Source organism: Lepidochelys kempii, chromosome 4 (genome assembly GCF_965140285.1).
Source record: "Lepidochelys kempii isolate rLepKem1 chromosome 4, rLepKem1.hap1, whole genome shotgun sequence".
Lineage (NCBI taxonomy): Eukaryota > Metazoa > Chordata > Testudines > Cheloniidae > Lepidochelys > Lepidochelys kempii.
Window position 1 is genome coordinate 14,097,011 of NC_136383.1, and position 21,025 is coordinate 14,118,035.

At 43.8% G+C, this 21,025-nt stretch overlaps 1 protein-coding gene across 1 annotated transcript in view; it reads left to right on the plus strand.

Moving 5' to 3' along the window:
• Positions 1 to 11,002: 11,002 nt before the first annotated feature.
• Positions 11,003 to 21,025, plus strand: part of ANXA3 (annexin A3) — a 34,497-nt gene continuing 24,474 nt past the window's right edge. The window contains exons 1-2 of the mRNA XM_073340470.2: positions 11,003 to 11,241; positions 13,686 to 13,723. Of these exons, the coding sequence (XP_073196571.1) occupies positions 13,709 to 13,723 (15 nt within the window). The 5' untranslated portion in view covers positions 11,003 to 11,241; positions 13,686 to 13,708. The remainder of the gene's footprint in view (positions 11,242 to 13,685; positions 13,724 to 21,025) is intronic.

Below are 21,025 nucleotides of genomic sequence, written 5' to 3' on the forward strand. Positions count from 1 at the left end.
TACACAAAGACTTTTGGAATTCTGCTAATCTACTGACTTCCACAGGTAACTTGACACTTCTCCCACAGAATGCTTCCCCATTAAAGGAATCATTATTAAAAGTCCTGACCACTAATTGTGCTACCCTTCGGAAGTGGTACATATGGAACTTTTCTATTATTAGGTAACCTTTGAAGATTCACTTCAGTGAACCACTCACTCTCTAGCAAGTCTGAATTTCTCAGATGCAAAGTGAGTTAACCCTATCCTTAAGTGCACGCAAGCAAACCCTCACAACAGTGCTTGAAGCCACCAGTCCTAGTAACCCAGATGAAAAATATCAAATGGCTGCTTCAACACCTCACAGCTAGCATTGCCTTCTAAGGATTAAATAAATCTCTCTTGAAGCAGACAAACAAGAGCCCATCTAGAATCCAAAAAAGCCTCTAAAAATGTCAGAAGCTGAGCAGGATTCGGAACTAACTTTTCTACTTTCACCCCCAACACCAAATCACTGAAGACCGCGTGCAATATTTTCAAGGTGTCAAGCACAATTTGATCAGAACATATTCTTTCAAGCAAGTCTTTGTTTAAAGGTACATCTGTCAAGTCTAACAATGAAACTGTGCAGCCATCCCTGTCAGACACTTAGTGAGCCTCCTTGACAATCTCAGCTACCCAGAAGGGTGCACATTGTACTGAACATATTCTTATCTAGACCTGACCTTGCAGTATTTTCTGTGCCTTTTCATTATCAAGGTCTGGAATTATGCATAGCCACGATTAAGAGATGAACAAAGGACACCAGGGTCTGGAGTGGTTTCAAACTCTACAAAGCTCCAGAATCTAAAAGGGAAGCTAGGATAGGGTGATGGAAAAAAATGCAACCCCGTCTTTAGGGACAGATGGCAGTGAAACAGAGTGAGCCCATATCTCTCTCAGGATCCAGATACTCCACATTAATAGGGAGGGTGACTCATTTCTTTTCCCTTTGTTCAGGAATGTCAAATCACTCAGGAGGCTTGGTTTGAACTGAGGAATAAAAAGGTATGTTCCCCTAAAATTGGGTCATCTGACTCAGCTTACTTGTCAAAAGCTCTCCAATACTCTGAAAACTGAATCATCCGGTGATGTAGAAGATGAAGAAAGGACTTCTGGAGACTGTTGCTCCTGTGAATGCCATTGTTCCTCCCTCAGCGAATGAATTCTGTGGAATCCTTAGGAAGGGCAGAAGTTTCATTCTCTATCCTTCAATAGGCTCACACTCACTGACCATTCATTCCTCCAACAATTTCCAAAAGGAAAACATCACCCATGGAAAAAGAGGCCAAAAAATCATTGCCCAAGAGGGTCAAAAATACAAAGATCTGTCAACCAGCTATAACTTATCCATCTCCCCATTTTTCTACTTTCCTGACTGATAACATTGTGCTCATCACCATATTATTTGACCACTTCTGGTCTTAAAATTATTTAAATAGTTCTGTAGATGAGCTATTAGATCTCAAATATACTCAATCTCCGACTTTTCCTGGTTCACTGACCTGCAGGGTTCAAAATGCTATGGTAATACCACTTGACACAAACAATGATGTCAGCAAGATTGTTACACCATATGCACAGTGAATGGGCAGTTTCAGTGTCCAAGCCAAGTTATTTCCTCCCCTGCCCCTGTTATACCTTGTTTGCTCTCTCCCAAGTCCAATATCTCTTCAAAATATTATTTCAGAACCAGAAGTACAAGTACCTAAATAATAAACATGATTAAACAGAAGCCAAATGGGCAGCAGACAACAGTCAGGGGCCGATTGAAAGCCCACTGAAGTCTATGACAAAAATTTCTTGGAAAGAAATTCATTTCCCAGAATCACTGGTCAGTGCCACCACTTTCAAGACATGAATAAAGGGGACTATGTAAGAAGTTATTAGGGATCATACTTCTGTTGCTTGGGCCCATAACCTGGATGTCTTCTTCAACTCTAGATTTTCTCTAGCTCATCACATCCAGATGGTCTAAATGGTGCAGATTTTTTTTTTGTAAAACACCTCTAAGACATGGACTTTTCTATCCGTCCACACAGTTAAAACTTTCATCCAGGCTCTCATCCCCTCATGACTTGATTACTACAACATCCTGATCTCCTGGGGTTCCCAGAATTGTGAGTTACTGTGTTACCACTCTCAGCCTCGGCAAGTGAGAGCTTTGCTATTGCTAAGCTATGTGTCAGCTCCCTGACATACCAACTTGTCTGCTCTGCCAGCAAATTCTTCAGGACTTTGCCAGTCCAAACCTTGCATAGCAGGTAATAATTAGTAAATCCCAAATTCCTCAGAGAAATCTTTCTACTATGCACAGCTCCCTTCTTACTGTAACACTCACAAAACCTTATCAGATTTGTTGCTCTGTTGAAGAGACAGTACACAGCAACTTATTACCTTACCTGGGGTTAACAAACACTCTATCTTAATCAAAGCACTGAGTTGGTTTATAATAAAAGTAAATTTCATTAAAAAGACATAGGTTTAAGTGATATCAAGCATAAGGAATAATGATAGAAATGTGTACAAGCCAACAAAAATAAGAATGCTTCTAAGACTTCAATTGTTCAATGAATTGTTTGATGTTTTTCTTACCATTTGTCCAACATGGCTGACCAGTTTTTAGCCAGGACCCTTCACAGAGCTCAAAGTGCTTAGTTCCTTTGTTTCCTTACATGAAGGATAACTTAGGAGTTGGCTCCTCCTTTCATGATAGTCCAGTAAACCTTTGAATTGTATTCTTTTGAAGGGTATCCCCATATAAAGTTCCTTTCCCCTGCTGGGTGTAGACATCCTTCTGGTTCCTCCCGCACTGATTATTTTTACAATGCTAATGATCTCTTCCTGCAACCTCTGATATGAATAGCGTATTGAACTTGGCCACACATGGTTTGAGGTGCTGGCCTCTTTTGCTTGTCTGGAGAAAGCTTGTTTCTTAATTCCCTCTAATCTGTCTGGTTGAAATATATTTTAGTCACATATTTACAGCACATCTGTAAAGTTCTTTGTGGTTAACTGTACATGCATCACACAAGAATATTAATGATCAGTGAGTTATTAGTATTCCAGTGAGATGTTACGTGCCACATTTTGGGTATATATCATAACAGTGCACCATCTGGCATTGGGGTAGTCTTAAGGTCACACCTTGACAAGCACAAGTTTGCCTGCTCGTATCTATTCAGATTGCTGCAGCAAAGATCATTTTTGTAGCCCATTACTTTGATCATGTCCTCTCTCTCTTTGTGTCCCTCTGCTGTCTCCCCCTTCTCTATTGCATCAACTATCAGTTGCCTATTTTCACTTTTAAGCTTCTTTGTGGCCTATCCACACCTTTCCTATAATCTCTCATTCATTATCAAAATGCTGACTCCAGCTTCCATCACCTACCTGTCAAATTTTCAAACAAGCACCTTTATGCTTTCTCCATGCAGCCCCTCACGTTTGGGAGAAGCTTCCCCATAAACATCCACAAAGATACTTCATTATCTTCCTTCAAATCCTTCCTTAAACACTCCTTTGCTCTAATGCCTACAGAAAACTTGACAAGAGTTGGTTGCTGGTACACTGATACCACTGCCTATCAGGTGGGAAAGGGGCATTTTTGTTATTCTAATAGAAAAATCCCAACCAGCTCTAATCATAGGTACTTATACGGCCCCCATTACCGTGGTATCTGAATGCCTCACAATCTTTAGTGTATTTATCCACACGACACTCCTGTGAGGTAGGGAAGTGCTAGAGGCAACCAAGGCACAAAGATAAGTGGTCCCACAGGAAGTCTGTGGCAGAATGGGGAGTCCCAGGTTAGCACCCTAATTATAGGACCATCCTTCCTCAACTGTAAACACTTTAAGCCCTCAGTGCTCTTTTCTTCCTTTCAGGTCTCCAAAGCCACAGCCAGTGCATTCTCTCAGAGACCATCACTCAGACGATGTTGCTTAATCTACCCACACAGTCAACAGCCCCTTTGAGTTTAGGTTGCCACTGGACCTTCCTGGCATGCAATGTTGCCCACGTACACTGCCCTCCCATTTCCCCCACAAAATCATTATCCACCCAGTGGCCTCTGTTCGGGTGCAGTCCAGTCTGACACTTCTGGGCCGAGTGCCGCTGGTCCAGCCAGTATGCTGTTCTGGCTGCCTCTAAAATGCAAGACAGTTGTTGGATGGCAGCTAATGCCGGTGAGGCAGGAAAAGCCTCTTCTGTCCTGAGGGGAAAACAGGTCCTGTGCCCTACAGCAGGGAGTGTGAAACCTGGTGATGCTGATTTGTTGGGATATAGGCAATGCCCCGCAGTGCTATGAGACTCCAGCCCAGTCGGTCAGCATGGGAGAGCAATGGGACTCTAGGTCTCCCCTCTCTGTCCTGTACTGCCCAACTGTCACTCCCAACTGCTATGGAATCTTAAGATACAAACATTCCATTTGACTGGTATCCAAACTATTTGCCTGGAGACAAAGGTGTTAGTTTTGGTTTTTTGTTTTTTTTTTTTTTAAGATTTTGATTTTTTGAACAAGAAGCACAGATTTTAAAAAGGAAATTTTTTTTTCCTTTGGACTGTTGGAAAGCAGGTTTTCGGCTGAAAGCAGTGAGAGGTTTGGGGTATTTTTGTCTCTGCTTGGGAGCCAGAGCAGACACAAAAGGGAATTGTCTTTTGTGAGCTGGAGTTCTCTACCTAAAGGCAGGGTAGTTAACCTCCTGCAGGGAAATTCATAAGTCTTCACAGACCTGAAGAAGTTTTTTTTTTTTTTTTTTTTTTAACCTAAATGCAACTAGAGGGGTTTTCTGTCTATTTGCCTGGAGACAAAGGTGTTAGGGGGGTTTTTTGTTTTGTTTTTTTAAGGATTTTTCTGTAGGCTGACAATCACTATCAGAGAATATAGGTATCATATTACAGCACAGCAAAATTTTACAAGCCAAGTTTTTTTTTTGTTTTATTTCTAACTCTCGGGTGTAAAGTTAGTTAAAAACAGAGAGGCAAAGATGACAGAAACCAAGACAACACAAATTGGAGTTAGCCAGACTGGAGGCAGAAAAAGAGGCAGAAAAAGCCCTAGAAGTTGCCCACAGGAGAGAAATGGAGGCAAAGGACAAAGAAATAGAGGCAGCGAAAGAGGCAGAAAAAAACGAAGAGGCTGCCCACAGGAGAGCTATGGAAGCAGAAAAGAACAAAGAGGCTGCCCATAGGAGAGCTATGGAGGCAAGGGAAAAAGAACTGGAGGAGAAGGAAAGAGAGGAAGCATGCACTGGAGATGGAGAAGGCAAAGGCTCAGCAGAATATACCAACAAACCCTAGCAATCCTTCTCCAGGTACCACTTCCCATCCAAGAAAGTTCCCCACCTACAAGGCAGGCGATGATACCGAGGCCTCTTAGAAAACTTCAAAAGGGCCTACCTTGGGTACAGCATCTCTACAGACCAATATATGGTAGAGCTGAGGCCACAGCTCAGTGGACCCTTAGCTGAGGTGGCGGCTGAAATGCCTAAGGAACACATAAACCAGTATGAACTGTTTAAAACCAAGGCGAGAGTCATAATGGGGCTAACACCCAAGCATTCCCATTGGGCGATTTAGAGCCCTAAGGTGGAAACCAGACGTGTCATTCACCCGACATGCCTACCACATTGTGAAACATTGGGATGCCTGGATATCAGGAGCAAGTGTTAAATCTCCAGAAGATTTGCCCTTCCTAATGCAAATGGAGCAGTTCTTAGAGGGTGTTCCTGAGGAAATAGAAAGATACATCCTAGATGGGAAGCCTAAAACTGTAATCGAGGCGGTGGAGATTGGAGCCAAATGGGTGGAGGTGGCAGAGAAGAAAAAAAAACTGGTCGCAGTTGGAGCGGATACCAGAAGGGCGAACCTCAGACCACACCCTACAACCGGGGGCAGCCCAAGGCCCCAACTATCCCCCAAGGAAACCTCCAGCCTCCTTATCGTCCTGCCACACTGTTCTCCAGCAACCCACCTCGCCCCCAGTGACCCATCAGCTGGACGATGTTTTAAATGTAACGAGCCGGGGCATGTAAAGGCCAACTGCCCCAAGAACCCCAACAGATTACAGTTCATTGCACCGGAATCACACCAGAGGTCCTCAGGCCCAGATACCTCCCAGATACCCTCAGAGCAGAGAGAAACTGTGAGTGTGGGCGGGAAGAAGGTCACCGTGTGGAGGGACACTAGAGCACAAGTGTCGGCTATCCATGCTTCCTTAGTGGACCCCAATTTAATTGACCCAGAGATCCAAGTGACAATTCAACCCTTCAAGTCCAACTCTTTCAATTTGACTACAGCCAAGTTGCCTGTCCAGTACAAGGGCTGGTTAGGAACGTGGACTTTTGCAGTCTATGATGATTATCCCATCCCCATGCTGTTGGGGGAAGACTTGGCCAATCATGTGAAGCTAGCCAAGAGGGTGGGAATAGTCACCTGCAGCCAGGCTAAACAAGCCATCATGCCTAGCTCTGTTCCGGAAACTTCTACCAGAACCCAGTCAGTGGTGATGGATTCGGACCCCGGGCCAATGTCTGCAACAACAGTAGTGGATCCAGTCCCAGAGACCCAGACCAACACCAGAGGGCCCCACCGAACCTGAACTGGCAGCAGCTGATAACCCTACACAAGAGGCTCAGCCAGAGCCTGAACCCCAACATAGTGCACCAGCGAAGAGCGGTTCAGTCAATGGAAAGAGCCCTATCCCCTACATCGCTTCCAGAGGGACCAAGCATAGGTCCACAATCCAATGAGGAACTGACGTCTCCAGCATCAAGGGAACAGTTCCAGACCGAACAGGAAGCAGACGAAAGCCTCCAAAGAGCTTGGACGGCGGCACGGAGCAACCCACTGCCTCTCAGCTCCTCTAATCGATCCAGGTTTGTTGTGGAAAGAGGACTTTTATACAAGGAAACTCTTTCTGGTGGACACCAGGAAGACTGGCATCCTCAGAGACAGTTGGTAGTTCCAACTAAGTACCGGGTAAAACTCTTGAGCTTAGCCCACGATCATCCTAGTGGCCATGCTGGGGTGAACAGGACCAAAGACCGTTTGGGGAGGTCATCCACTGGGAGGGAATGGGCAAGGATGTTTCTACCTATGTCTGGTCTTATGAGGTATGTCAAAGAGTGGGAAAACCCCAAGACCAAGTCAAAGCCCCTCTCCAGCCACTCCCCATCATTGAGGTTCCATTTCAGCGAGTAGCTGTGGATATTCTGGGTCCTTTTCCAAAAAAGACACCCAGAGGAAAGCAGTACATACTGACTTTCATGGATTTTGCCACCCGATGGCTGGAAGCAGTAGCTCTAAGCAACACCAGGGCTAAAAGTGTGTGCCAGGCACTAGCAGACATTTTTGCCAGGGTAGGTTGGCCCTCTGACATCCTCACAGATGCAGGAACTAATTTCCTGGCAGGAACTATGGAAAGCCTTTGGGAAGCTCATGGGGTAAATCACTTGGTTGCCACTCCTTACCACCATCAAACAAATGGCATGGTGGAGAAGTTTAATGGAACTTTGGGGGCCATGATACGTAAATTCGTAAATGAGTACTCCAATGATTGGGACTTAGTGTTGCAGCAGTTGCTTTTTGCCTACAGAGCTGTACCACCTCCCAATTTAGGGTTTTCACCATTTGAACTTGTATATGGCCGCAATGTTAAGGGGCCATTACAGTTGGTGAAGCAGCAATGGGAGGGATTTACACCTTCTCCAGGAACTAACATTCTGGACTTTGTAACCAACCTACAAAACACCCTCCGAACCTCTTTAGCCCTTGCTAAAGAAAACTTACAGGATGCTCAAAAAGAGCAAAAAGCCTGGTATGATAAACATGCCAGAGAGCGTTCCTTCAAAGTAGGGGACCAGGTCATGTCTTAAAGGCGCTCCAGGCCCATAAGATGGAAGCATCGTGGGAAGGGCCATTCATGGTCCAGGAACACCTGGGAGCTGTTAATTATCTCATAGCATTCCCCACCTCAAACCGAAAGCCTAAGGTGTACCATATTAATTCTCTAAAGCCCTTTTATTCCAGAGAATTAAAGGTTTATCAGTTTACAGCCCAGGGAGGAGATGACACTCAGTGGCCTGAAGGTGTCCACTACGAAGGGAAAAGTGCTGCTGGCATGGAAGAGGTGAACCTCTCCATGACCCTTGGGCGTATGCAGCGACAGCAGATCAAGGAGCTGTGCAATAGCTATGCGCCGATGTTCTCAGCCACCCCAGGTCTGACTGAACGGGCATACCACTCCATTGAGACAGGTAATGCTCGCCCAATTAAAGTCCAACCTTACCGGTGTCTCCTCAAGCTAAAACTGCTATAGAACGGGAGATCCAGGATATGTTACAGATGGGTGTAATCCGCCCCTCTGGAAGTGCATGGGCATCTCCAGTGGTTCTAGTTCCCAAACCAGATGGGGAGATACGTTTTTGCGTGGACTACCATAAGCTAAATGCTGTAACTCGCCCAGACAACTATCCAATGCCACACACAGATGAACTATTAGAGAAACTGGGACGGGACCAGTTCATCTCTACCTTGGACTTAACCAAGGGGTACTAGCAGGTACTGCTAGATGAATCCGCCAAGGAAAGGTCAGCCTTCACCACCCATGTCAGGCTGTATGAATTTAATGTACTCCCTTTCGGGTTGCGGAATGCACCCGCCACCTTTCAAAGACTTGTAGATGGTCTCCTAGCGGGATTAGGAGAACATGCAGTCGCCTACCTTGACGATATGGCCATATTTTCGGATTCCTGGGCAGAACACCTGGAACATCTACAAAAAGTCTTCGAGCGCATAAGGGAGGCAGGACTAACTGTTAAGGCTAAGAAGGGTCAAATAGGCCTAAACCGAGTGACTTACCTTGGACACCAGGTGGGTCAAGGAACTATCAACCCCGTACAGGCCAAAGTGGATACTATCCAAAAGTGGCCTGTCCCAAAGTCAAAGAAACAGGTTCAATCCTTCTTTGGCTTGGCCGGTTATTACAGATGATTTGTAACACAATACAGCCAAATCGCCACTTCACTGACAGACCTAACCAAAAAGAAACAGCCAAATGCCGTTCAGGGGACCGAAGAGTGTCAGAAGGCCTTTAACCAGCTTAAAGCGACACTCATGTCTGACCCTGTACTAAGGGCCCCAGACCTTGACAAACCGTTCCTAGTAACCACAGATGCGTCCATGGAAGGGCCCATGGATAAATAAAGTCTTGCTGGCATCTGATTCCACACTAGGGGCCTTGTCTCTGTCCCAGCCCTCACTAAACCCTACTGGTGCCTGTCCAGAATATTTTCCTCTGGGTTCCCAACTGGAGTTGGTTCCTTTAATTCACAGTCCCTTATTGCCATTTTTTAATTCAAAGGCACACACGTTTTTAAAATATTCAGTGTAAGTTTACAATTTTAGAAAGTTCCCTAGAACAAATTAATTTTTATAAGCTATATAGTCATGGCTTTAAAAGTACAGTTTTTTAAAAATACAATTTCTATAGGAGAGACCCCAACCCCAAATGGTGGGATTGCCTCTGAATTTGACTAAGTAAAAGATTTGGGAATGTATAAATGACAAAATACTTCAAGACACCCTGGGTGACATATTCCTGCCACCACTGCACCTTTCTGAAGTAGCTGGGACATGCCACTCCCAAAACCGAAGCTTTAAAGATGCAGAATATTCTGCCACGCGTCCCCCGCTCACCCTGCCTTCCTATCTGCAAATGGTGCTTGCATCACACAGTGGGCTGTGACGGGCCATGGTGACAACAGACTTCTTAGCCAGCCCAGGCACCCACCATTCCCCTCTGCACTTTCCTTCTGAGTGATCACACCATGAACCTCCACAGAGCAAGCACCCCCCCGCCTTTCAATCAGTTTGTCGCCAGCCCAGCTGTGGTGTTCTCACAGCCGTTCTAGTCACAAATACAGAAGAGAGAGAAAATCTGCTGTCAAGTTCCTCCCCCGATCTGAACTCTAGGGTACAGATGTGGGGACCTGCATGAAAAACCTCCTAAGCTTATCTTTACCAGCTTAGGTCAAAACTTCCCCAAGGTACAAAATATTCCCCCGTTGTCCTTGGACTGGCCGCTACCACCACCAAACTAATACTGGTTACTGGGGAAGAGCTGTTTGGACGCGTCCTTCCCCCCAAAATACTTCCCAAAACCCTGCACCCCACTTCCTGGACAAGGTTTGGTAAAAAGCCTCACCAATTTGCCTAGGTGACTACAGACCCAGACCCTTGGATCTTAAGAACAATGAACAATCCTCCCAACACTTGCACCCCCCCTTTCCTAAGAAATGTTGGATAAAAAGCCTCACCAATTTGCATAAGTGACCACAGACCCAAACCCTTGGATCTGAGAACAATGAAAAAAGCATTCAGTTTTCTTACAAGAAGACTTTTAATAAAAATAGAAGTAAATAGAAATAAAGAAATCCCCCCTGTAAAATCAGGATGGTAGATATCTTACAGGGTAATTAGATTCAAAAACATAGAGAACCCCTCTAGGCAAAACCTTAAGTTACAAAAAAGATACACAGACAGAAATAGTTATTCTATTCAGCACAATTCTTTTCTCAGCCATTTAAGGAAATCATAATCTAACACATACCTAGCTAGATCACTTACTAAAAGTTCTAAGACTCCATTCCTGGTCTATCCCCGACAAAGAGACTATAGACAGACCCACAGACCCTTTGTTTCTCTCCCTCCTCCCAGCTTTTGAAAGTATCTTGTCTCCTCATTGGTCACTTTGGTCAGGTGCCAGCGAGTTTACCTTTAGCTTCTTAACCCTTTACAGGTGAGAGGAGCTTTCCCCTGGCCAGGAGGGATTTCAAAGGGGTTTACCCTTCCCTTTATATTTATGACATCTGCCTTGGCCTTCGGCCATCTAAGAAGGGGGGCGGGAGGAAATGACTCACTTGAACACCTCTGTGTTCGATTTTGTTGGAAAGGGTAAAAATATATTTAAGTTCAGCTTCTCCCCCCGGCCCAGGGACCGCAAGAAGGAGAGGTCAGGTGCCCTAAGAGTGGAGAAGGCTGGAAGGCAGCAGCCCGGGGAGGAAGGAAAGGGAGCTGCTGCGATGGGGCGGAGGAGCGGGGAGGGTTTTCCAATAAGCCCCTCGCAAGGCAGGAGGAGTCTGGGCGGCGCCCGCTCCTCTGCCGGCTGCTCCGAGCGCCGTCCGCCGCTGCTCTCGCCGCAAGTGGTTTGTGGGGACTTTCCAGGTACGTGTCTCCGGGGGAGGGGGGAAACTGAGACCGCCTCGTGCTTCCCCAGGGGCCGCTGGGCTTCCCCGCTGTGTCAGGCGCTGCCGAAGCCCGGGGCAGCGGCTGCGCTTTCCCCGCAGAGCTGCCCCCGGGCCCCGTGGCTCGGTTCCCGCTGCGTGTGGCGCATTACCCCGCAGCTGGGGGGGGAGCGTCTGGGTCTCTGCCCCTTTCCCGCCCCAGTCCGCTTGCGCCAGCGGGTAAGAGTGAAATCGGGGGCAGCCGGCAGTCACTGCCCACCCAAGAGCGGAGAGATGAGCCCCCCTGAGCTTCGGAAGTGTTTGTTGGAAAGCCAAGCCACACCCCTGCCTAAATTAAACCTAATTATTCACCAGGTGTCTGTGCACCAGTGTCCTTAACCCTCTCTTGGATCGCCTTCCGGGGTTCTCAAATATTTTAACATCTTCCCTTGTTGGGCCACGTACCTTCCCACTGGCAATTATGTACATGGAACAATATTAAGGGAGTGTTTTAATATGTATTGTAGCTTTTTTAAAAGATGATTAGGGAGATGGAAACAAGGAGGAACAGCTGTTGCTTTTTGATCAACCAGTTGTCCATAGATTACCAGCAAGTATTCTGTAAATTTAGGCCCCAAACCCACAAGTGCTTTTGGAGCCACTGGACTACTCAGTTTCATTTTCAGGGGTAGTTACTACAGCCTTGGTATGTGGGACTTTCAAACGCTGAAAGAGAAACACTTCCTGACCACATTTGTAGTAACATTGGATCTTATTTTTTAATCCAATTTTTAAAATAAAACCTACAGTGAGGACACAAGCTGCCTGACGGTGCTCTTTTAAAGAAATTGCTTAAAACAGGATTTTACGTGGGGGAGGTGATCCTTCATGCAGGATTCACTGAATTTAACTGATAGCATTTGTCATTTGGTTTTCTGATGCTTGATAGTACAGATAAGTAGACAAATGTGTGACAAGGGATGGATCAGTTGACGGTTACCTGTTCTGTTCATTCCCTCTGGGGCACCAGGCATTGGCCACTGTCGGAAGACCGGATGCTGGGCTAGATGGACCTTTGGTCTGACCCAGTATGGCTGTTCTTATGACCAAAAGGGTCCAAGGATTCCAGCCAGTAGATGCATAAGGCTAAAATCTACTGGCTTGGATAACAATACAAAATAAAAATATGAAGTCTTTTTACTAAATAGAGACCAGACTTATTTTGAAGAAACTTCAACTTCATATCTTTAAACTACAAAATTAAGTCCTAAAAATCTCAAACTTCTTCTTGGGGTGATGCAGAATCTTGGAGGAACCTAGAAAGGCCCAAAGAAAAGATAAAAAGGTTATGTGTGTGTATGTTCCTGTGTGTGAATGGAATTTTACTGTAGGATGAAATAAGGGTGGTGAAAGAAATGGTTGTGTTTCAGCATTAGTCATGTGTATCTGAAGCAATATAAATAAACCAATGAACAAATTCAAAACTCCTATCAGAGTGAGGAACCAGTTAACTTAGGACAGAGTCCTGCAATCTTTACTCATGAGTAATTCTCCTGTAAGAAGTGCCATTGTAATCGATGGGGTTGTTCAGAAAGGTAGAGCTGTAAGGGGGAAAAGGGCCCAAGATTTGTAATTTTTTTCAAAAAATAGTCCACATCCTTTCATCATAAAATGTTCCTGCCAATGGAGGTTAGACTGTTTTGATTCAGACCACCCCCACTCGTAATTTCGTGTTGATTGTGGCGTAGAAAGGGAGACTAACTGAACTGTTTTCAGTATTACCCATTAGCTAGCCTGGATCTTTAATTTTAGTAGAAAGCTTTAGCAGACCACTGATTCAGACCACCCTTATTTCATCCTACAGTTAAGCAACTTTGAGTCTAATTCAGCAAAGAAAACTCAGTTTGCAGGAGGAGGTGAAGTCAGAGTTAATAAATCTGGCTATCCCAGTCAAGGTAGAAGGTGGTGGACAAGCACACAAACCAGATCTGATAAGAGGGGGAGGGAGAAAGGAGAGTCTGCCAACTGTTAAGACATTTTTTCCAGATTTTTCGTTTTTATAATGTCAAGGGAGGCGGGAGGATTTCTTTTAAACAAAACATTGAGCTGAGTGAGTATGTTTAAACAATGTGTCTGCCAAATGGAAAAATCCATGTAAGGTTCTGTCTTCAGACTCAAAAACTCTATACTGTGTATGCTGTCAGAACACAAATAAAGTCTGATCCAAGACTCAGCAGAGCTTTATAGTTTCCTGAGAGTGAGAGAATGTAGTTTATTTATTTTAATCCTTATAAACTTTTACCTTCGCTCTCAGTAAAAGGTTCCTTAAAAAAAAAATCTGCTGTGTTGGTTTTTAAACATTGGAAAGTTGATAACTTTGTTTTTTATTATCAGTAAATATAAATTAGCACAATGTATTCTATTAGTATCTGATTTGTTTTTCAGGTTTTCAGTGAAACAATCAAATCATGGCATCAGTTTGGGTGAGTTTAAAAAAAATTATTAAAGATAAAAATCACAGGACTTTCCAGAAGTTTTTTCTCCCTAAAAGTGAGGCAAACCTCCCACAAAAAGAGTATCCCTGTGGAAAAGAAACAAGATCAAACTTTTTCAAACACACAGATGTTTGTCACTTCTAATGATCACTAGAAGGTCAGTTAGAGCTTCTGGATATTTGCTGCTTTTGAAAAACAGGCCAGTTGTTCTAGGCACCTAAATATGGATTTAGGAGCCTAATTTAGGACCCCCATTTTTGCAAATCCTGGCCTAGATGCACATTTCACCTCTTTGATTTGTTTCCGGATCTATGACACCCAGCACCCTCGAGAAATAGCTGTGAGGTGAAAGAATTCCCTGTTTACCTTACAGAAGTATCCGTCTGTGCCTTTATGGATGTGTAAAATAAATGCCGAGGAAGCTCAGGAAAGGAAGTCTGCCTGGGAGTTATTTGGCACAGACTACTGGGAATGAGGTTCTGTTCCTGAGTCTTCCATTGACCGCTCGTGAACTTAAGCAAGTCTTACTTTCTCGTGTGCTTTGAATATAAGAACAATGGAAAGGTATCTCCATTTCTATAAACTTCATACACTTTTCACTTTCACCTCATACAATACTTGGCTCGATCTACCCCAGGCCAGGTACCTGAAACTTTCTGATTAGCCTTGACAGGAACCAGCTGGGTTGCTATTCTGTCCTGGAACAACCCTGCTCCAGTTTTAAAAGATGCACATAACCTTCCTCATCTTCCCAGGTTCTGATGGGCCCTGAGTCCTTAGTTGGACCACCTGGATTCAGTGATGTGTGGAGGCTGTTGTGTTCAGGCATTTTTACTGGCTTGAGCATGAGAGCAACTACTCCCACAGGGGCGATTTCATCTCAGAGGTGGAAGTGCTATGCCATTGAATTAATGGCATATAGAATTGAGACAGAACATTTTGCTTTGTATTAATGTTTCAAAGTGGGACAGTGCCCCAGTGGGTAGATTCACCTTACTGACCTAATGCAACAAAACCCTGCTTAGGGACTAGAGAGTTCTGTTTTATATAGATTCTTCTACAGTCCTCTTCACTGTAAAGACCTGAACTCTGATCCCTGCAGGTTTCCCTACTCCAGACAGACATAAATTCATAAACTGGTTACAAAAATGACACATCTGTACTGAAAGATTGCTGTAGAATAAGCGAATCCATTTATGTTTGAAAGCTGTCTCGTGAATGCCAGTGTTAGAAGAGCATATTTTATAGTTGCCATACTAGTCCAATGGTTGGAACTTGAGGCAAGACCAAATCAGATTGGAAATAAGCCATAAATTAACTGAGGGTAATTAAATTGTTCCAATGATTACCATGGGATGTGGTGGAGTCTTCATCACTGGCCATTTTTAAATCACAATTTGATGGTTTTTCTGAAAGATCTGCTCTCAAATAATTCCTAAGGCAGTTCTGTGGCCTGTGTTATACAGGAGGTCAGACTAGATGATCACAACAGTCCCTTCTGGCCTTGGAATCTGTGAGACTAGCTGGAGGTGTGTTTCCAGTGAACAAGATGTCCTGGGAACAGAACAAGCAACTCCTCCTTCAGTAAATATTGACTCCGAAGAAGGCTACAAACAATGGTACACAAAGCAATACAGGAAAGAAAAGCATGTTCAATGTGGATTTCAAGCTAGGAAAATTTTCAGCCAGAAAGCTGGGTGGAGAAACTCGATAGTCCTTTGAGTTAAGGGAAAGTATTTCTAAGTATGTCTGCAATGAGGATGAGAAGTGCTTAACCACTTATTCAGAACTAAATAGAAATTGAAGTAAACCTGGTTGAGATCACTCTCTGCAATGACAATTTGAAAGAAGTAATTACACACTGCAGTGAAGATGAAGTAAATCCTCTAAACAGAAAACTAACAAGGAGAGTGTTAAGTTATGGCTTAAAAGGGTTGTTATATGATAAGAGTTCTTAAAACAAGACAGATCATGCCTGTCTTCTTAAACTCTTCAGGCTCTGGGTATGAATCAACTTTGTCAATTCCTCCTCTGATGATACCGCTTTTGTTTTTGTAGGCTCTTGATAAAAACATAAATTTTGGCTATTCCAAGCAAACTCTCTTCCTGAAGCTTTATGTAATTTGACGAACCTGCCTACAGGGGTCATGAGGTAGCATTGCCTGACTTTGAGATACTTCAGCTCTGAAGAGGACTTAATCTCTCATAACCATTCACTGCTAGCTCAGTATTGCATAACTAGACTAGAGCATTAATAGAGAGATGGTCCAAACCAAAATACAGATTCAAACAGCTTGACCTTTGGGAAAGTAATGAAATGTAGTTATTTGACAGCAGTTTGGCCTGTGCAAAGAGGTAGCAGTCCAGTTCCAACATAGGTATTCGCATTGCACGTGGAAGCCTCATTAGCACTCTGCAGAGGCCAAAGATTGTTAAACTGGTATTTTGTTTGTGGAGTAAAAATTGACTTCCATCTTCATGTCTCTTCATAGCAGCCAGTAGATCCTTTTGTCTACCTTTGTCATCTGATGCAGTCTTTCAGTCCCTCTGCACCTAACTGACTTCATGTCTGTCTTTAGACCCTCTTTCTTGTCCATGACCCTTCCGCCCCCCCCACCCCCCATAGTCCTTTCTCTCATGAAACTAAGCCAAATCCCCATTCCCTGTCCATCTGTTTTCAGACTGATCATTTATTTGTTCTTCTCATAACCCAGCATATGGACTGATGCTCCCTGTAGCATATGAAGCATTGCACCCTGCTGCATTTCTGATGACCATTTATCCTACAAATAGTCAAGTTCTTTTTGAACTTTTGAGTATGAGTAGTTTTATATGACCATTGTATTTTGCTCTGTAATAAGGTAGTGTCAAAACATTGCATTGATGAATGATTTGTTGAGTACCTATACAACTTCACGTCTCCTGGAACAAAAGGAGACAGTTGCCAGGGAAGGATTGGTGGGATAAGGGACGCTGAGGGGCTACAGCTGCCAAAAGTGGGCTTTAGGTTGAATAGGCATGGAAACGAATCTGTTCTCTGGCCCACAGAGATGGTCTCACCAAGACAGGGTTGAGGCAAGTTAGCAGTGCATGGGCGGGGAGGCAGGGAAGCTCATATTACCGCTATGCATGCTGTACCTGTTCTGTGGATAAAGAGAGGCCATCCAGCTGCAGGGAAATCAGTTTGGCACCATTCAAATTTTCTTTTGAGGAAGAAAGTCCTCCCAGGAGGGAGATATTGCCAGACCTAATAAACTAGTCCCAGGTGTGCAGTGACTCAGAATGTAGCTTGGAATGCATGGAAAGGAATGAGTTTGAGCCACTCAAGTGGAGGTTTCTGGAAGAGTGGTTGTGATCTTGGAGACTGCACCGTTACTGGTGGTGCTTGCCCTGGACTTCACCTCTGACCATTTATCCATGGGATTATGTGGTGTGGGGAAGGCATTTTAAAAACAAAGTCTTCTAGGATGTTAGTTCTTCCAGGACCCCTGATTGCTTTCCCCACAGTTCAAAATAGGTTGAATGAAGCTCATTGTACTTCATCCTGTTCACTGGAAAGTGATGTGAAAGCATATTATTTTGGAGAAGGGATGCTAACTGTTGTAGTTCATTAGCCCAGCTGGGATGATAAACAGCTGTGAGATCTCAAGGATAGACTGCTAGAAGCCTTAGATGTCCCTAGCCCTAGAAGTCTCTAGGTCAGGTTGGGTTCAGAGCTCCTCCTTGCTTAACTCTCTAAACCCAGTGACCCTCAGCTACTTTCTATTCCGTCTCTCTTGTCTCTCACCAGTTCTGAACACTGCTGCAGCTGGGTCAGTTCTCCTTTCTCCGCTCTTCTCAGCTTGAATCAGGAACTACCCTTTTCTGGGACTTTTTACTAGCAGGCCTCTGATCCCGATCTTGCACAGAGTGTGGAGTTGCTGTTTCTTTCAACAGCAGGTTCTTACAACATGAACGCATATTTTGTTGCAGCTGTAAATCACCACGTTGATGATTTGCTTTTCAAACACCCTTCTTGACTAGGATGGAGACCTTCTAAATAATAAGTATAACCTTTGAATGAAGGGAATAGTGCATATGAAATAAGGGAAAAGGTTGCTGAGGGGGGAAGATCTTAAGATGTAAAGGACTCATGTTTGATTTAGGGGGTGGTAGAGTATCTACTGTGCAAGGAAAGCATGAGGCCTCAAATGATTTCATCTGAAGTATGAATATTTGAGATTTGGCCTATTTCATGCATTCATTAAAAGATGGGGGCGGTTTTCTGGCTGGAGAAGGAAAGGAAATGTTACTGTCATACTTTGATCCTAGTATTTTTCATAAGACCTAACGCTGTCTAATATGAAGTACTCTTGGATCTCTTCAGTTGACATCTCGTAGCCTGTGGTGCTAATTCAGTGTTTCAAAACTATTTTGTTTTACTCTGACAGTTTTGCAATACCCCACAAATTCTCAGTTTTGCTGTATCAGAACTTAGGCAAATCTTCAATTGTGAGGAAATGGTATTTGAGGCACGAGTCGGTTACTTGTAAAATAGTCACTTTTCAAGGCGTGGCTTCATCTGTCCCAGTCACACTAACCCAGGTGGTTAGTGACTGTCTTAATGAGTGTGGTTACCTTTCTGGTTTACCATATACCACCACCATTTTTCCCCCACCCCCCCTAGTTGCTGGAAAAAACAGATTGTAGATTCCATACTTGGCTACAGTTTTTCAGCCTATCTTTATTAAAATAAGTTGAGATTTGTAGAACATCAGACGCTTATGAAACTGGAAGACAGGAATTGCCATACTGGGTCAGCCTGGTGTCCAGTGTCCTGTCTCTGAGGGAAGGTCTACCCTTAAAATGCTGCATTGGCCCAGCTGGAGCACTTAAATGAAGGCACTGCTACACCAACAGAGGAGCGTGTAGTTACTCCACCTCCCTGAGAGGTAGTAGCAATGGAGAAGTGCTCCTGTCAACATAGCACACTTTAAACAGGCAGTTAGGTCGGTATAACTTTTTTATAACTTTGTGGATTTTTCACACCCCTGAGCAATGTAGTTAGACCAGACCTCAGTCTCAGTGTTTTAGGTGAAGATGCGAGAATCCCCAAAAAGGACTGTTTTCCAGCTCTGGATGTTTTAGCCAGCCATGAAAATTGACCAAATAACTACCAAGGCTGTAAAGATAGTAGCTGGTTGTAGAGTAACTTTCCCACCTGCTGTCAAAATGCTGAAGGTGGGATGATTTAGTGAGATTTTTTTAAAAGGTTTATTACTGTAGCAGGCTGGACTGACACATTCACAGTCTACAGCAGTAGCTTGTGATTAAACTTTAGAAATAAACAAGAATATTTGTTTGGATTTTTTTTTGGCCTGGATAAACTAGTGAAAGATATAAAACTCAAGAAATTTTGGTAGCAAAAATAATTGGAACTCTTGAAATTCAATGACAAATTCAACCTGAACTTGTCTCACTGTGAAAAGCACTGCACTCAATGCCTCCCCTAGTCTGGACATCTATTCTGTGTGATTAGGCACTCTCCCTGCAATTGATAGCACATGGATACCATTGTACCCCCACTGAACTCGGTGACTCCATGTGGGTGCAGCAATCCACCTATGCACTGGCACTGTGAAGAGTAGACTTTTTTGCTAATTCACACACAACTGGGAGATACCTTGCCAAGTAAATGAGCAAACAATTTTAAAAAATGGGTATTGAATTACAAAATGGACTTAATTTATTTTATCACCATTTTCTCTCAAGTCTAAATTTCTGGGACATCATAGTATACTGGTAAACATTATCACAGTTTATTTTCTAAAAAATTAGTGAAATCTTAGGAGATCCTACAACCCTTACCTTTAATGTAATACAGCAACTCTTTTGAATTGGTTTTAATTGGGTGGTTTTTATTTTCCATGAGTATCATTCTCTGTAGAGGAGACCTTAAAGCACCTAAAGGTACATCCACACTGCAGTCAGAGGCTACGAATAGCAGCATGAGCTAGTCACGTCTCTGGCAGGCTTGTACTTGAGCCACAGTTGACACTGCTATGGCTTCACTTCTGTTGGAACCCAAACTAGCGAGAGATTTGAGCTAGCTCAGGTATGTCTACACATGCTGAAATCACACCTCTGATTGCACTGAAGACTTACCCTAAATGAGTTAGGAGCAGAAGCCCCATTCACCTGCAATGGGACTTCTGCTCCTAACTCACTTAAATGCTTTTTAAAATCCTGGTTTTACCATTATCATTCATAGGTATTCATATCCAGAATCTGATTGATTTGGGATGCTTAATCTGCTTGTAGGCAGATGGCTTTCTTGTTTTTGTTTTGTTGTGGGACAGGAAGGGATAAGGAAGAGAAACTTGGCTCAGCACTGCAGTCCACATGCAAGGCAGAAGTCCCACCAAAGCCAAAGGAAGTCATGCCTGGGTATGGGATGCAAGGTCACAGTGCCGTTTTGGTTACTTCCCGTGATTTAGTTTCAACCTGCATTCAACTACGCTTCCTCAGGACAAACAGAGGGTTATCTGAATAAAGTGAATGTGTGCCAAAAATAGCAGAGACTTTGTCTTCAGGATAACTGTATATACAGTGCACCACTCTACTGGCAATGCAGTGTTGGTGGGAACAATCTCAGGAAAGTGCTAGCCATGTATACTTATTATTTCTGTCAAAAATAATAATAATAATGCTTTGAGCCCAGACATGTCCAGAACAGTGGAACAGATAGGAGTGCAGAATCAGGACAAGGTAACTTTTTTTTAAATGATGTAACTAAGTCAACATTCCTGAAAGACTGAGGTCATAGCCTGTTTGCTTTTTTTCTCCACACCCATAAGGATATAGCCCTGTTTCCTCATTTAAAAAACTTAAATACAAGTAGGGCAAGGAAATGAAATAGGATTCTGGTTATGAATTTCCTGTCTTATGTAGCTGATCAGTGCATTTTTTTTTCAAAGTTTGTCCAATTTCTTCCCAAGATTTTTCACTCGCACTGCCTTACAGTAACCCTTCAGTGGGAGCAACTGAAATATCCTCAATCCAGTGCTCTTTCAGCAGACTGCCATTAGCTGATATTTTCTAGTTCTTCATTTTATTAGTTGCATTTCAACAGTGCCTACAGACTGTAGCTGAGACCAGGGGCCCATAATGCTAGGCTCTGTACAAAGTCCCAGCCACAGATTTTACAGTCTAAATTAGTCAACATAATTGAACTGGCTAAGTGTTGCCTTGAAGGGGTGTGTGTGAAGCTGGAGCTGGATGGACTACAGGAAGGGACAGTCTCCTGTGATA